General features: G+C 36.8%; 1 protein-coding gene across 1 annotated transcript in view; it reads left to right on the top strand.

Moving 5' to 3' along the window:
* Positions 1 to 17,899, top strand: part of ATAD2 (ATPase family AAA domain containing 2) — a 71,616-nt gene that overhangs the window by 30,096 nt on the left and 23,621 nt on the right. The window contains exons 9-19 of the mRNA XM_012451596.2: positions 860 to 967; positions 2,903 to 3,011; positions 3,264 to 3,379; positions 4,731 to 4,905; positions 5,905 to 5,993; positions 12,692 to 12,851; positions 13,863 to 13,953; positions 14,743 to 15,057; positions 15,387 to 15,519; positions 15,875 to 16,061; positions 17,044 to 17,229. Of these exons, the coding sequence (XP_012307019.2) occupies positions 860 to 967; positions 2,903 to 3,011; positions 3,264 to 3,379; positions 4,731 to 4,905; positions 5,905 to 5,993; positions 12,692 to 12,851; positions 13,863 to 13,953; positions 14,743 to 15,057; positions 15,387 to 15,519; positions 15,875 to 16,061; positions 17,044 to 17,229 (1,669 nt within the window). The remainder of the gene's footprint in view (positions 1 to 859; positions 968 to 2,902; positions 3,012 to 3,263; positions 3,380 to 4,730; positions 4,906 to 5,904; positions 5,994 to 12,691; positions 12,852 to 13,862; positions 13,954 to 14,742; positions 15,058 to 15,386; positions 15,520 to 15,874; positions 16,062 to 17,043; positions 17,230 to 17,899) is intronic.

The following is a 17,899-nucleotide window of genomic DNA, read 5'->3' as shown; positions in this document are numbered from 1 at the left end:
CAGCTGTTAAGAGACAGTTGTGAATTTACAGTGGATGGTATACTGTTGATAAAAAGCCATCTTCTTCTTCACTGTTTCACAGCATTTAAAAAGTCTTTCTTGATACCCTTTTGTTTACATAAAAGCTTATGTCTTCCTTTTAAAGTTATTTGATATTTTAAAATAGGTGATTTCCTCCCAAATGTGAAATTATGTATAGTATAATATTGAAAGTAATTTCAAATTACATCCCAATTTTTTTTTTAATAGAGGCAGGGGCTCACTTTGTTACCCAGCAGGCTGCAGTGCTTTGGTGCAATCATGGTTCACTACAGCTTCATCCTCCCAGGCTCAGGCAAATCTCCCACCTCAGCCTCTTGAGTATTTGGGACGACAGATGTACACAACCATACCTGGCTAAGCTTTTTGATTTTTAGTAGAGACAAGGTCTCGCTACCTTGTTCTTGAACTCTTGTCAAATGATTCTTCCCCCTCGGTCTCCCAAAATGTTGGGATTACAGGTGTGAGCCACCACGCCCAGCCCCTAATATTCTAATACCCTCTTAACCTACCTTTCTCTTTGAGAATAACTGATTTATATCAAGACTAAGAAGTCACTCTGCCTTCTTTTCCTGTCTTCATGAACATTTGATGTTCAGCTCTGCCACAGCCTTTAGTCTTTTTTCCCTTCCTCTCAGTTGTTTAAGTCTTTTATTCCCTTTGAAAGATTCAACCAACAAAGTTTATGTCAGTGGGTCAGCAGATGTATTAACTTTGTGATAAACCTTTTTGGATCTTTAGATATTTCTGATGCTTTTCTTATGCCTTTTTTTTTTCCTGTCCTCCCTTATCATGATTTCAATTTTCTTTTTTACTTAAGACGAAGGCATGCAATCCACAGTAGTGACTCGACTTCATCTTCCTCTTCTGAAGATGAACAGCACTTTGAGAGGCGGAGAAAAAGGAGTTGTAATAGGGCTATCAATAGGTAAGTGCCATATTGATGCCTTTTAAAACTAGCAGATACCTTTTTTAAAAATTGATAAGAAAACAGAATAATTTGGGTGTAAGTATAGGCTGGTTGATTGAAAAGTTGCACAACATGTTAATGTATAAACTAGAAGGCTGTCTTGTTAGAAATATCTGTAGTTGAAACAGAATAACGGGTCAGAATATATGACTATGATTTCTTGCCAGATCTTTTTTTTTTTTTTTTTTTTTGAGACAGGGTCTGGTTCTGTTGACCAGGTTGGAGTACAGTGGCATGAGCTGGGCTCACTGCAACCACCACTTCCTGGGTTCACATGACTCTCCTGCCTCAGCCTTCCAAGTAGCTGAGACTGTAGGCGTGCATCACCACACCTGGCTCATTTTTGTAGTTTTAGTAGAGACGGGGTTTCGCCATATTGGCCAGGCTGGTCTCAAACTACTGGCCTTAAGTTATCAACACGCCTCATCCTCCCAAAGCTCTGGAATTAGAGGCATGAGCCACCATGCCCAGCCTACTTGCCAAATCATTGTGTACAGCCCACAGTGGTTATTGGCAAACAGTGACTTAAGGAAATAATCATTTGTTTTATCATGTCATGCATGTTTATTTGCTTATAATAATAAATTCTGAGGAATTCTTTTTTTTTTTTAATTAAAGCAATTAATTCAAGAATTCTGAGGAACTCTTAAGGAAAAGGGAAGGCTTTACTCATTCATTTTATAACTCCTTGTAGTATAAGTCCACATATACTAACCAGCTTATTTGATTTTCCCAGTAATTACATAAGGGAGATAGAGTGAGGATTATTCTCATTTTACAGATGTGGTTGAGTGAATGAAAATTCAGTGCTTAGGTGCTTGGCTTGGTTTTTGGTTTTTTTTGTTGTTTCTTTTTTGTTTTTTATAGAGACAGATTCTCTTTCTGTCACTTAGACTAGAGTGGAGGTTAGGCTGGTCTCAAACGCCTGACCTCAAGTGACCTGCCCACCTCGGCCTCCCAAAGTGCTGAGATTATAGGTGTGAGCCACCACGCCAGGCCATAACTATTTTTGAAAGTAGTTAGGGAACTTCCAGCCTGTCCAACATGGTGAAATCCCATCTCGACTAAAAATACAAAAATTAGCTGGATATTGGTAGTGGGTACCTGTAATCCCAGCTACTTAGGAGGCTGAAGCAGGAGAATTGCTTGAACCCAGGAGGCGGAGGTTGCAGTGAGTCGAGATCACCGCGCTGCACTCCAGCCTGGGCGATAGAGTGAGACTTCGTCTTAAAAAAAAAAAAAAAAAAAAGACAAAACAAAAAAAAGGAAGTAGTTAAGGAACTTGCTTGAGAGGATCGATGTTGGATCCAAATGCTGATAGACTACAAACATTTTTTCTGAGAGGTTTTATAGCAGAGTTGTTACAGGTCTAGGACAGACCACTTGTGTTTGATTCCTGGCCCTGCCATTTACTAGTTGGGTGATCTTGGACAAATTAGTTAATCTTGCTACGTCTTGGTTTTGTTTTAAAATAGGGAAAATAACAATACCTTCCTCATAAGACTGTGGTGAGGATTTATTGACTTAATTTGTAGAAAGCACCTAAAACTAAAACAGTGTCTGGCAAATGGTAAATACCTTATGTTAGACACCGCCATTAAAATGAAGGTTGATCCTGTCTGATTTCACCACCATGAATCACTTTATGGTACCTGTGGCATCTTGATATTTTTATTTGATTATATATCTTTAATTTCATAACAAAGCTTCAGATATAAATATTTCTAACACTTAAGTTCTGGACCTATTAAAACGAGGAAATTACATTTCTTAAGATTGCTCCAGTTGAAATTTAGATTTTTTTAAAACTTAAATGTTTATATTCAAACACGGAATTTGGAAAGGCACATGAGTTGATGGGTTTGTGTGGTTTTAAAAAATCTTTTTAAATAGGTGTCTGCCACTAAATTTTCGGAAAGATGAATTAAAAGGCATTTATAAAGATCGAATGAAAATTGGAGCAAGCCTTGCCGATGTTGATCCAATGCAACTAGATTCTTCAGTGAGTACTCTGTTTTGAAACATGTGCTTGAACTATAGTGTGCTTTGTTTTAGTTTTAAAGTTAAAAAAGGAACCAATGGTTTTTCTTTTTAGTCAAAACTCTAACCTTTACAGATGTTTTTTGTTAATCTTCAGGTCACAATTAAGATATTATTAGTTGACCATGTGTTAGTTAGGTATAGTTAAGGTGTGGGGTGACACTTTAATCTGGACTCCAAATCTAAGAATGTAAATGTTCACTTCCATTACCAGGTACGATTTGATAGCATTGGTGGCCTGTCTAATCATATAGCAGCTCTAAAAGAGATGGTGGTGTTTCCATTACTTTATCCAGAAGTCTTTGAAAAATTTAAAATTCAACCCCCAAGGTAATTTAATTATATTTTAAATTTTAGCTGAAAATCTGTGCTATTCTTTTTTCTCTCTTTTTCCTTTTCTTGAATTTCTCCTCAGAAATCTGTGCTATTCTTGCTTCTTTTAGTTCTTATACCTTATTAACCCATTTTTAAGCCATAGTCCCTTTTTCCCTTTTCATTATACAACTTTTCACTATACAACTTTTCACTCTGCATCACCTTTATAGAAGCAGTAATTTAAATAAACTTTCAAAAATTGGTAAGCTTCCCCTGATCATAAAAACAATATACCAGGCCGGACATGGTGGATCAAGCCTGTAATCTCAGCACATTGGAAGGCCGAGGTGGGTGAATTGCCTGAGCTCAGGAGTTCAAGACCTGCCTGGGCAACATGGGGGAACCCCATCTCTACTAAAATACAAAATATTAGCCCGGCATGGCGGCGTGCACCTGTAGTCCCAGCAACTGGTAGACTGAGGCAGGAGAATTGCTTGAACCCGGGAGGTGGAGGTTGCAGTGAGCCAATGTCGAGCCGTTGCACTCCAGCTTTGGCAACAGAGCAAGACTCCATCTCCAAAAAAAAATAAAAGTAATATACTGTATGTCAATCACAGATAAACATTGGTGGGTTTTAAATTAAATTTTTTAATTTAAAAAATTAGTGTCAGGCATGGTGGCTCACACCTTGATTCCAGTGACTTGGGAGACTAAGGCAAGAAGGTTGCTTGAGCTCAGGAGTTTGAGGTTGCAGTGAGCTATGACTGTGCCACTGTACTCCAGCCTAGGTGACTGCAAGACCCCCATCTCTAAAAATAAGTCAGGAGGTTATTAATATTAAATAACATTTACTTCTTTTTTTTTCTTTTTTAATAGAGATGGGGTTTCACCATGTTGGCCAGGCTGGTCTTGTGGTGAGCCACCACACCCAGCCCACCATTTACTTCTTACAAGAAATGCTGGAATTGCCTAGTTAAAGTAATTTAACGAATTAAAAGAACAAATTTCTTGAATTTTCTTTCATATTTCTTATATCTTACAATGTATATTTTTCCCCCATAAAAATTGAATTATATGATTGTGATATATGATTACATATACAGGGTAAGGTAATATGATGAACATGATAAATGAATTTTTTATTTTGTCTCAGAGTTTTATTTACAGTTTCAATATTAATTTTACAGTATCAATATTAACTCCCAGCTTTTAAGTTGTGCTTTGTGGCATGAAACTATACAATAATTCAGTTGTCTTACATATTTTAATTTTCTAATTAAATGAATCATGAAAGTGGTTTCTAATTTTTGTTTTAAAAGTCTGTTTTTTATATGTAATACTAAAATGTTAATGTATTATTTTACAGAGGTTGTTTGTTTTATGGGCCACCTGGAACTGGAAAGACTCTGGTTGCCAGAGCACTTGCCAATGAGTGCGGTCAAGGGGATAAAAGAATAGCATTTTTCATGAGGAAAGGTGCTGATTGTCTAAGTAAATGGGTAGGAGAATCTGAAAGACAGCTACAATTGCTATTTGATCAGGTATGATATTAAGATTTTATGTATGTGGATAGTTCTGTAATCTATGCAGATGTGTGAGAGGATTAATCTTATGTTTAATCAGTGTTCTGAATAAACCCAGAAGAATTAGACTAAATATATAATCTTTCTAGATTATTTTCTTTTCTATGTCAGGATGACACCGACCTCCAGTGAACAGTTTCGTAGTAAGAAGAGAAAGAAATAATTGGATCTTAGTTCTTTGGTGTCAGGCCTCACACCTAGGAAGAGACTGGTAATCTCGTATTTGGAGAGATAGTGGTAGTGAATTATGTCTCATTGTGGGAGTTGAAGACTAGTTCTACCCTAGAGAGGCTTCAGATTGTATTGACAGCTCATTGTGAGGTAATACATTCTTATCTACTGAGGCATATTGCTGCCAATGCTTTTAAATCTCTTTTGGGAACTCTCCTGAGGTTCTTCTTAAATTTATGTTTACAGAAATGGATAAAAACTGTGGCATCTTGATAAATAATGTTTTCCCATCCTGACATGGAGGAAGACTATGTCACTATCTTCTATTCTTTGTCTTATTTCTATAGCCTTCAGCAGATGTTTTTGTGTGTGTTCAGGAATGATGGCTATATGAAATCTAAGGTGTATAACCAGTGGAGTGTCTTAAATACTTCTAGTTAAAAATGAAAATGAAACCATAGGTCATTATAATTTACTTTGAATTCTTAAAACATGGTTTTTGGAACTTACATTCAAATTTATAAATTATAAATAAATTGAGGCTGAGGCAGGAGAATTGCTTGAACCCAGGAGGCAGAGGTTGCAGTGAGCCAAGATCATGCCAGAATTTATATATATATATATAAATTCTGGCAAGCAAGTTTGAGAAAAGTTGATTGAAATAGTATGTATTCAGATTTATAAATTCTGGTAAGCATGTTTGAATGAAAATTGATTAAAATGGTTTATATTAAGTCTGTTTGAAACTTTTTATGCTAATAAATGACCATACAACCTACTTTCTAGGCCTATCAGATGCGCCCATCAATTATTTTTTTTGATGAAATCGATGGTCTGGCTCCAGTACGGTCAAGCAGGCAGGATCAAATTCACAGGTAAAACTTGCTTGATGGCACTTCAACATTTCTTCCTATTTCTTGAGTGGTATTGATGTGTGAGAGAGAGAATGTTAAGTGGTGAAAGAAACTTTATAAGCTAGTAGTTCTTTTTCTTGGTAGTAGAACCCCAGTATATAGTACAAAAATTAAAAGTGTGAACGGGCGCAGTGGCTCATGCCTGTAATCCCAGCACTTTGGGAGGTCAAAGCGGGTGTATCACTTGAGGTCAAGAGTTGAGACCAGCCTGGCCAACGTGGTAAAACTCTGTCTCTACTGAAAAAAAAAAAAAAATTGGCTGAGTGTGGTGGTGCACACCTATAATCTCAGCTCCTTGGGAGGCTGAGACAGGAGAATCACTTGAATCCAGGAGGCGAAGGTTGCAGGAGCTGAGATCATTCCACTGTACTCAGCCTGGGCAACAGAGCAAGACTCCTCTCAAGAAAAAAAAAGTAAACCTGTTCCAAGTGACAGAGTGTTGTAAAGCATGTTTTAAAAATTTTGATTACAAAAGATTTAATTCATGATACAAACAAAGGTCTGCGGGCTGGTGATGTTAAGCCAATAGCAAGAGTAGGGCCATGGTGGGGAATGTGGCTGAATTTACTATCACAAGAGCATATCCAGTTGTCTTTATCTCTGACCTGTTACTGATGTGCAGAAGCTGACTCAGGCTTCAAAAATCGATTTTTTTCTTCAGATTTTATGTTCAAATTGTTAAGTATCAAATTTTGCCAGCTAATTTGGATGCTTTTAAGAAATTGCCTGGGCCAAACAAAATCTATCTTAGGGCATTACTACTAGTTTAGGATTCTAATATTAGACCAATCTCCTCATTTTAAAGATGGGTAAATTGAACCCCCAACCTCCATGATTGGTTGCTTCTCCAAGGGATCACTTTTACTAGTGCTGCTGTCTCAATTACTTTTAGTCCCAATTCATTTCAGTTTTTCAGTGTGTCTTTTTAAATGATCTCATTAATTATGTATAATTGCTTAATTAATTTAGGATATCCAAAAGGAAGTATTTGCATGCCTTCATATATGCTAGTAGTATTGTTTTATATTCTAGATAATGTAGAAGATGTGTGTGACTGAGAGGTAGGTTTTGGCTTTTCTAACATCTAGCAAGATTTACTATATTCTAATAGCCTTTTAAACTTGATGATAAACAATGTTATTTGTTGCTGTAAATTAAAATAAATGTTAAGTACCACAGTAAAAATAGTTTTGTTTCTGCATATCCTATTAGTAATCAAATAAACTTTTTATTTGTGACACATTTCATTATTGGTCATACTATATTCATTGTGCTAACAAGGAGAAACATATTAACAATACTTCTATCACTTTGTAATCAAGTAAATTGAGTACTTACTGTATTTTGGGACAGTTCGAATTTTGGCAAAAAAATTACAGAGTAATTATAGCAAAACTATGCCATCTCAAATATATATACATATACATACATATATATTATTTTTATTTTTATTTATTTATTTTGAAACAGAGTCTCGCCTTCTCACTCAGGCTGGAATGCAGTCGTGCCATCTTGGCTCACTGCAACCCCCACCTCCCAGGTTTGAGCAATTCTTCTGCCTCAGCCTGCCAAGTATTTGGGGCTACAGGTATGACCCATCATGCCTGGCTGAATTTTTATATTTTAGTAGAGATGGGGTTTCACCATATTGTTCAGGCTGGTCTCAAACTCCTGACCTCAGATGATCAGCCTGCCTTGGCCTCCTAAAGTGCTGGGATTACAGACATGAGCCACCGCACCTGGTCAAATATAAAATATGTATCTCTATAATTACGTATTATAATATGTAATATATATTATATTTTATATATAAATATTTGGTTGGGAGGACAGAGTTTCACTCTGTTGCCCAGGCTGGAGTGCAGCAGCACGATCTTGACTCACTGCAACTTCCACCTCCCAGGTTCAAGCAATTCTGCCTCAGCCTCCCGAGTAGCTGGGATTGTTACAGGTGCCTGCCACCACACTCAACTAGTTTTTTGTGTTTTTTGTTGTTGTTTGTTCTTTTTTTTAGACAGTCTTACTCTGTCACGCAGGCTGGAGTGCAGTGGCATGATCTCAGCTCACTGCAACCTCTGCCTCCTGGGTTCAAGCAATTCTCCTGCTTTAGCCTTCTAAGTAGCTGAGATTACAGGCACACACCAAAAGTCCTGGCTAATTTTTTGTATTTTTAGTAGAGATGGGATTTCGCCATGTATTTTTAGCAGAGACTGGGTTTTGCCATGTTGGCAAGGCTGGTCTTGAATTCCTGAGCGTAGGTGATCCACTAGCTCCGGTCTTCCAAAGTGCTGGGATTATAGGCATGAGCCATCGCGCCCAGCCAAATATAGCTATATTTTTAAGAGAAATTTAGTATTCAAGTTTTTTTTTTTTTTTTTTTTTTTTGAGACAGAGTCTTGCTCTGTCGCCAGGCTGGAGCACATTGGTGCAGTCTCGGCTCACTGCAACCTCCGCCTCCTGGGTTCAAGCAATTCTTCCGCCTCAGCCTCCCGAGTAGCTGGGACTACAGGCGCGTGCCAAACGCCCGGCTAATTTTTGTATTTTTAGTAGAGACGGGATTTCATCGTGTTGGCCAGGATGGTCTCGACCTTTTGACCTCGCTATCCACCCGCCTCGGCCTCCCAAAGTGCTGGGATTATAGGCATGAGCCACCGCGCCTGGCCGTATTCAAGTTTTTTTAACAAAAAACTTAAAAATTCTGACAGTAAACATTTAAGTTAAATTACGCTTTTTTAGAATTTAGCACACTGAAGATTAAACTGTATGCTGTATCTTAATTTTAGTAATAACACTGTAGAATAATGCAAATAAGTAATTATGTGAATGTCATTAGGTAATATTTTCAGCCTAGGAGAAAGAAGATACAAATGTAAAATAAAAAAATCAAATTAAAACCCTGAAAGTCTTTTTTTTTTTTTTTTTTTTGAGACGATGTCTCGCTCTGTCACCCAGCAGGCTAGAGTGCATTGGTACAATCTCGGCTCATTGCAACCTTTGCTTCCTGAGTTCAAGCAATTCTCCTACTTCAGCCTCCCTAGCATCTCGGATTATAGGTGTGCACCAACACACTCTGCTAATTTTTTGTATTTTTAGTAGAGACAGGGTTTCACCATGTTGGCCAGGCTGATCTCAAACTCCTCACCTCAGGTGATACACCCACCTTGACCTTCCAAAGTACTAGGATTACAGGCATGAGTCCCCGCACTCAGCCTAAAACTCTGAAGGCCTTTACTTTGAATTGTAAATATCAATAGAAACTTATGATGAAGTTTTTTGTTTTTGTTTTTTTAAGAAAAAAAATTCTTAACTCTGGACAATATAAAAAGGCCTAAAAGCAATCACAATCCGGTAGCAATTAATATCCATCCCTGAATGTGGTCTCTAAATATTAGGACTCAGGAGAGATCGTGGATTGTAACATTGAAGTAGAAATGAGCAACACAAGCCTGGAACACCTTGTAATGCCTGAAAGCAAAGAAGGAATAAAAAAAAATACTGGAATTGTACTTGAATGACATAGGATCCAATTTTGACAGATCTCTCACTTGCCAAAGATTAAACAATTTGAGCATCAAAAAATAATGACTACAATAGATAAAAATGTGTTAAATACCTAAAAACCATCAGGTTTTTTATGTTGTTGGTTTTTTGTTGTTGTTGGTTTTGGTTTGGTTTGTTGTTGCTGTTGTTGTTGGTTTTGTTTTTTTGAGACAGAGTCTCCGTCACCCAGGTTGTAGTGCAGTGTCATGAGCTCTGCTCACTGCAACCTCCATCTCCCAGGTTCAAGCGACTGTCGTGCCTCAGTGTCCCTAGTAGCTGGGATTACAGGAGTGTGCCACCACTCCTGGCTAATTTTTGTACTTTTAGTAGGGATGAGGTTTTGCCGTTGTCCAGGCTGGTCTTGAACTTCTGACCTCAAGAGATCCGCCTATCTTGGCCTCCCAACATGCTGGGATTACAGGCGTGACCCACTGCAAAAGGCCTTGTTTTTGTTTTTGAGATAGAATCTTACTCTATTACCCAGGCTGGAATGCAGTAGCCATGATCACAACTCACTGCACCCTTGATCTCCTTAGCTCAAACAATCCTCCCACCTCAACCTCCCAGTAGCTGGAACTGCAGGCATGCACCACCACACCCAGCTGTTTCTCTGTTGTTTTGTTTTGTTTTTGTTTTATGGTTTTTTGTTGTTGTTGTTTTTATTTTTATTTATTTTTTTTGAGACAGAGCCTCGCTTTGTCGCCAGGCGCCAGGCTGGAATGCTGTGGGGCGATCTCGGCTCACTGCAACCTCTGCATCCCTGATTCAAGCAATTCTCCTGCCTCAGCCTCCTGAGTAGCTAGGACTACAGGCGCACGCCACCACGCCCAGCTAATTTTTGTATTTTTAGTAGAGATGGGGTTTCACCATGTTCGCCAGGATGGTCTTGATCTCTTGACCTTGTGATCCGTCCGCCTAGGTTCTGGGGTGCATGTGCAGATCATGCAGGATTGTTGCATACGTACAACAGAGCATGGGAGAGCAAGGAGCTGACGGGAGGAGTTAGCCAGGGGAACCAGAAAGTGCAGGATGAGCCTTCTCCCCATCACCACCAACGCTCCGCCCCCACTGCTGGCAGGGAACACACCAAGATCTTAAAAATTACCAGTTTTTAATAACGTTTTTTTAAAAATTCAACTGGTTACCCAAGGTTGCTGAGTTAGGTCCTACTACTCTGAAAATTGCTAACAGAAAGTATCAAACATTTCTTTTTCATGTCTTATACAGGCCATGATTGAGGGTATTTCAGCAGTTGATGAAGTAATACAGTTTTTTATAGGAAAATCACAAGCTAACAAATGCATAAGCAATGATTGAATTAGAAAGTCATCATTTTGCAGCCTCTTATGAAACAGTGGATCTAGACCTGTCGTTTTTTAACCAGGGATGATCCCATCCCCCTTCCCCAGGGACAGATATCTAGAGACAGTTTTAGTTGTCACAACTGGTAGGGGAAGCCACTTAGCATCTGGTAGATGAAGGCCAGACATGCTGTTAAATGTCCTACACATACAGGACAGCTCTCCACAACAAATAATTATCTGGCCCAAAATGTCAGTAGTGCTAATTTGGGAAACCTTGATCTAAACAATAATTATCAGTGGCCACTCAAGCAGTAAGATAAAAAAGAAGGTTGATGGGGATATTTATGATGGGTGGAACAAGCTGATAACACCTGACCTAAACGTAACCCGCTGATTGACCTTAAATGGGAAACTGGTATTAGGTGCCTCCTGTGGGGATATAATAGGAAGTGCATGGTATCTTTCTTTGAAATATGCCACCCCAAATGGTGTAGCCAGCATCCATTAAGCTTCTAGATCTAGCTACCAGTTTCCAGAAAACATTAAAGATAGAGGGGCAACTTAAATGAACCTATCAGGAAGCAGTCAGCCTAGTCCGGAATGTGGGAAAGAACTTCTACAAGTCAAGTGACTCAGTTTCTTCAACAAATAAATGGCACGGAGGGGGAAAAAAAGTGAGAGGGACAATGGGAACTATCAAGAAATTGAGTAACAGATGATCAAGTGTAGTGTGTGGATCCTGGAATGACTAAGTCAAATGTAAACAGATATTGTGAGACAATCAAGGAAAATTGAGTATTAGATGTTAACGAATTAGTCATTTACTTTAGGATGATGATGATACTTGTTGGGTTTGTTGTAAGTCCTTATCTCTTAGAAATACATACATGAAGTACTTACATGAAATATTTATGAATTAGAGTATGTGTCCCAGGTTTTATTTTGTTTTTCTTTTTAAAAGTGGTCAGGTAAAGACATTAAAAAAGCATACTGATAATTGTTGAAGCTGAGTGATGGAGATTTGGAGATCATTTTACTATTCTGTCTTTATACTAAAAAGTTTAAAATGTAATTAAATTCTGTTATGATTTATGTACATTCTGTTTTGGTGTCTTTTGATAATATATATACACAATGGAAATTTTATTATTTTTAGATACTGTATGTGCTCCTACCTGGTACTACCAGCACTTTTTTTCTTTATATATTTATTTTTCTTTTCTTTTGTATTTTTTTAAGAGACAAGGTCTTGCTCTGTCTGTTACCCAGGCTGTAGTGCAGTGGTGCAATCTTGTCTGACTACATATAACCTCAGCTTCCCCAATAGTAGGACTACAGGCAAATGTCATGTCACCATGCTGGCTAATTTTTTTTTCTTTTCTTTTTTTTTTTTTAAATAGAGACAGGGTTTCCCTATGTTGCCCAGGCCGGTCTCAAACTCCTGGCCTCAAGTACTCTTCCTACCTCAGCCCCCAAGTTCTAGGGTTACAGGCATGAGCTACCATGCCTTGCCCTTTTTTTCTTTTTGATGTTGTATATTGTTTGGGAACTCTTAAGTTCCTTTGTGAAATTAGGCTTTATGAAATGTCTTCTAGGATTCATTTGTGGCGCTCTAATGACCATCTGTTTTCCATTGATTTCCATTTCTGTGTGCCATTTAGTATGTTACAGATTTTTAAAAATCCATTGGAAATAGGTGCTGTGAGAAAATTTATTCACATGTGTAATGCATTAAATCTTACCAAAAGAAGAAACATTAATGATATAGACTGTATTCATAATATTAATCTCTTCTCTCTTATTTTTAAAATTTAGTTCTATCGTTTCTACCCTGCTAGCTCTTATGGATGGATTGGACAGCAGAGGGGAAATTGTCGTCATTGGTGCTACCAACAGACTAGATTCTATAGACCCTGCTTTACGAAGGCCTGGTCGCTTTGACAGAGAATTCCTTTTTAGCCTACCTGATAAAGAGGTAAGAATTTAATGTCACTCAAATTTTGACAAAGTATGTTGCTGTTTATTAGTAATAAGTGTTGGTGTAGTAAAAATTTGGAAGTTCTTGGGTTTTGTATCATGGTTTTGTCAAGTGATAGTTATTAGTGAACGACTCAAATAGGGACAAATTTTTGCTCTTTTCTTTAAATACAATAATGCCTTCCCAAAATTACTCTTAAAATGTTTTCAATTTGAGCATAGCCTTTGGATGTTGTAAGTTTTGCTTCAGAACATGTGACTTAATGCATAATCAATCCTTAGCCAGTTTGTTAGCCTTGGTTTTTTCATGAATACCATCATATAATCCTACTCAGTTTAAGTCTACTTAATCTTCTGGGAACCAAAGAGGAAAATATGTGTAGAGCTGTCTGTACTCTTAAAAGCAGCTCTAAATATGCACTAGAATGAATAGCTACTTTAATAGTTACTTAATTTCTCTTATGTCTATTTATGACAAATATAACTTTAGTGCTATAAATGCAAATATGTTTAATAATGAGACTAAGTTCATTAAACTCTTAAAAGTACATCCTTTTTCTTATTTTCTCTTTCATATTTCTATTTATATTAAGTTGTTTTTTTGTTTTGAGACGGAGTCTTGCTCTGTCACCCAGGCTGGGATGCAGTGGTGCAATCTCAGCTCACTGCAACTTCTGCCCCTGGGATTGAAGTGACTTTCATACCTCAGACTCCTGAGTAGCTGGAATTACATGCACACGCCACCATACCCAACTAATTTTTGTATTTTTAGTAGAGAAGGGGTTTCACCATGTTGGCCAGGCTGGTCTCGAACTCCTGACCTCAAGTGATCCACCTTGCCTTGGCCTCCCAGAGTGCTGGGATTACAGGCATGAGCCACTGCACCGGCCACTATTAAGTACTAGTCACTTCAAAATTTTAGATAATCAGAAGTATTTTTAATTGAAATTAATGTAATCTGAATAGCACTTATTAATAGTTGTAAAAAATAAATTGTTTTTATTCATAGGCTCGAAAAGAAATTCTAAAGATTCACACCAGGGACTGGAATCCCAAACCACTGGACAAATTTTTAGAAGAGCTAGCAGAAAACTGTGTTGGTAAACATTGTTTTAAGCAATTAAAAGAAATATTAAATTTATTTCAAATATGAAACAAGTTGTATTAGGTTGTTGCAAAAGTAATGGCAGTTTTTGCCTATAAAAGTAATGGCAAAAACTGCCATTACTTTTGCACCAAATTAATAAAGAAATACAAGGTTAAATATGTGTTTCTTATCATCTTGTTTATGGTAGACTTTTATATCTCACAAAGTCTTGATATTAAATAGAGATATTTGACAAATTGACCATCAGGAGCAGAGTATTTAATTGTATAAAATATAATAGATTTTTATATCATCAGTGTATTAATAGTATTATTATAATAGATATTCTTTACTGACCATTTTCTAGTCATCCTGTTAAGCATTCTATATATATTATTTCATGTAATTCTCACATGGTTCCCGTGATGTACGTAGCAATATCTCTACAGATGAAGAAATGGCTGGAGAGCATTATGTGAATTTTCTAAGGTCACACAGCTAGTAAATGACAAACTGGAATTTGAACCTAGTCTATGTGACTTTAAAACTCTTGCTCTTGACGTCTGTGCTATACTTAGCGCTTGTGTAGTGCACTCGTAAAAATTGATTGATTGTTGATGGCTATTACTACCCTATAAGTTTACTGGGTAAAAGAGATTTTGGTCTTATTACTCTTAAATATTTACTAACTATATTGATAGGCTGATTTTTAACTTTCTTTTAACCATGGTCATGCTAATAGAGTTTTGTATTTCTTTGTTTGGTTGGCTGGTTCTTCTTTTCCCCTGGTTGCTTTGGATAGGATACTGTGGAGCAGATATTAAATCAATATGTGCTGAAGCTGCTTTATGTGCTCTACGACGACGCTACCCACAGATCTATACCACTAGTGAGAAACTGCAGTTGGATCTCTCTTCAATTAACATCTCAGCTAAGGATTTCGAGGTAGCTATGCAAAAGATGATACCAGCCTCCCAAAGAGCTGTGACGTCACCTGGTCAGGCACTGTCCACCATTGTGAAACCACTCCTGCAAAGCACAGTTGACAAGATCTTAGAAGCCCTACAGAGAGTATTTCCACATGCAGAAATCAGAACAAATAAAACATTAGACTCAGGTATAAAACTTGGTTGACCATTTAGTTTTTATAATCAGTAAAGGGAAATGTTTTATACATACCAGAAATATTTCTTTGTAAAAGAATCTCTGAAAAGAATTTGGTAATGCTTTACCTGGGATATTTGAAGGAAATTTACTCCATGGATTGCCTTTAACTTAATTTGTTGTAAGTTTGGGATGTATTTTTACGTTTACTTAATTCGTATCTACACAAATATTTTTGATTCTTGGAAAAAATTTCATTGAAGTATGCTGACTTGAACTGAAACAGTAAAGATTTGCTTTGCAATCCAAAAGTTACTAATGTACAATTTTTTGGTTTTATAGATATTTCTTGTCCTCTGCTAGAAAGTGACTTAGCTTACAGTGATGATGATGTTCCATCAGTTCATGAAAATGGACTTTCTCAGAAATCTTCTAATAAGGCAAAAGACCATTTTAACTTTCTTCATTTGAATAGGTATATTTTTCTTGCAAATCAATTTTTTTGCATGTGTAAATTTTCTAAAAATAAATGAGATTGTGGTTGAAAAAGTAAAAAATGCTAACCAATCTGTTTTTTATTTAAATTAAAGTACCAGAAATTTTTTGTTGTTATAGTTGTCACAATAGTAGAAATTACAGTCTAGAAAAATATTCCTAAATATATATGGGGATCAGTTGTTTCCAGAAACTATGTGAACCATGTTGTTATAATTGGTTGGCCTTATTGGCAAGACTTTTTACTTATGAGAGTTTATAGGTGACAATTTAGGGATTGAATTTAAACTTTGTTTTTTTTCTAAAACATAGCTTATTAATCATTTCTCTTTCAGAAATGCTTGTTACCAACCTATATCTTTTCGACCAAGAATGTTGATAGTAGGAGAACCAGGATTTGGTCAAGGTTCTCACTTGGCACCAGCTGTCATTCATGCTTTGGAAAAATTTACTGTACATACATTAGACATTCCTGTTCTTTTTGGAGTTAGTGCTACATCCCCTGAAGAAACATGTGCCCAGGTAATTTGTTGGTGCCCAAACAAAATAAAAGACAAAACAGCCTTCCAGAGACAAAAGCTAAAATTGCCTAATTTTTTTTGTATTATGTTTTTTTGTCTTTCTGATTTGTAACTTCATGTTTACAAAATAAAATTATGCATGATTGCTTAGTCATTAAAGAGAATGAGTTTAGGGCCGGGCGCGGTGGCTCACACCTGTAATCCTAGCACTTTGAGAGGCCGAGGCAGGTGGATCACAAGGTCAAGAGATCGAGACCATCCTGGTCAACATGGTGAAACCCCGTCTCTACTAAAAATACAAAAAATTAGCTGGGCATGGTGGCGCGTGCCTGTAATCCCAGCTATTCCGGAGGCTGAGGCAGGAGAATTGCCTGAACCCAGGAGGCGGAGGTTGCGGTGAGCCGAGATCGCGCCATCGCACTCCAGCCTGGGTAACAAGAGCGAAATTCCATTTCAAAAAAAAAAAAATGAGAATGAGTTTAAATCCCACATTCAATCTTAATATCTTTGTGACCTTAGTAAAGTTGTTAGATCTCTCTAATTTCCCCATTTGGAAAATGAAGTTGATAGTACTTGCCTCATATGGCTGTTGTGAGAATTAAATGAGTAAAGTACTTCAAATGGTGACTGCTCCTTAGTAAGTACTCAGATATACTACAGTTTCTGTTTTGGTATTTTTATATTAGCATTTTTTTAATATAAAAATTTTATATTTGTAGTTTTGTTTACTTTTGATTACCACAACAGAAAAATCTTCTAGATTTCTCCAACTGTTTTTTAGTTGCTTGAAGAAATTGTTTTCCAAAAAAAATGGAACTTTTAAACATTTAAAAATAAGGTTGTGGGATTTTGGAGAAGCATTTTTAAAAACTTGAGGACTTTATGTGATACTTCTGGGAGGTTAAACGTTGTTTCAGACTAATAGAACTAGCATTATTAACATGCTGAGTCTAACTGAATTTGTTTTGTTCCCTACCTGCTAGGTGATCCGTGAAGCTAAGAGAACAGCACCAAGTATAGTGTATGTTCCTCATATCCACTTGTGGTGGGAAATAGTTGGACCGACACTTAAAGCCACATTTACTACATTATTACAGAATATTCCTTCATTTGCTCCAGTTTTACTACTTGCAACTTCTGACAAGCCCCATTCTGCCTTGCCAGAAGAGGTAATTTATGTGGGGGGGAAGTCATTATACTTTAAAAAGAGAGCTGTTTGTACCAAAATAATAGTAACTTATTGTGAAAATTCAAATGCTGCAGAAGTGAATTAAAGGGTAAGTTTTCTTATCGAAGATACCATTGTTAACTATTTGGTATATGTGCTCATTGGATAAGACGTTATATGTATATGTATATATTAAGGATACATAAATGTTTTTCTTAAAAAATGGGGTTGTATGATACATACTATTCTGCAATTTGCTTTATTCACTTAACAGTAAATATATCTTGTGTATTTGCTGGTGCTAAAGTCTCTTGAAGAGCTTCATGGCTATTCAAAGCCCTGTTGATAGGTTTTTTGGTGGTTTTCCTGTTTTTTTCCTGCTGAACTGTTATAGTGAGTATATTTGTATTTTATGTAGTGTGAGCACTAGTATATGGATTTTTCTAGTATTGATTCCTAGAAGTGGAATAGTTGTAGCTGAATCAAAGAGTATTTTACATTTATAAGTTTTAACAAACTAAATTACTCATTCAAGTTTGTGCCAATTTAGACAACTGCCAATAGTGAACAAAAGGCCGTGCTGCTTCTGCCTGGAATACTCTTCTGTTACATACTTCCCTGGCATCATTTTTTACTTTTCTTTCTTTCTTTTTTTTTTTATTTCATTTTTT

The sequence above is a fragment of the Aotus nancymaae genome, unplaced genomic scaffold (assembly GCF_030222135.1).
Source record: "Aotus nancymaae isolate 86718 unplaced genomic scaffold, 86718_ANA_hifiasm-v0.15.2.pri h1tg000036l, whole genome shotgun sequence".
Lineage (NCBI taxonomy): Eukaryota > Metazoa > Chordata > Mammalia > Primates > Aotidae > Aotus > Aotus nancymaae.
Note: the sequence above shows the minus strand (reverse complement) of the source record. Positions and strands in the feature narration are given on the sequence as shown.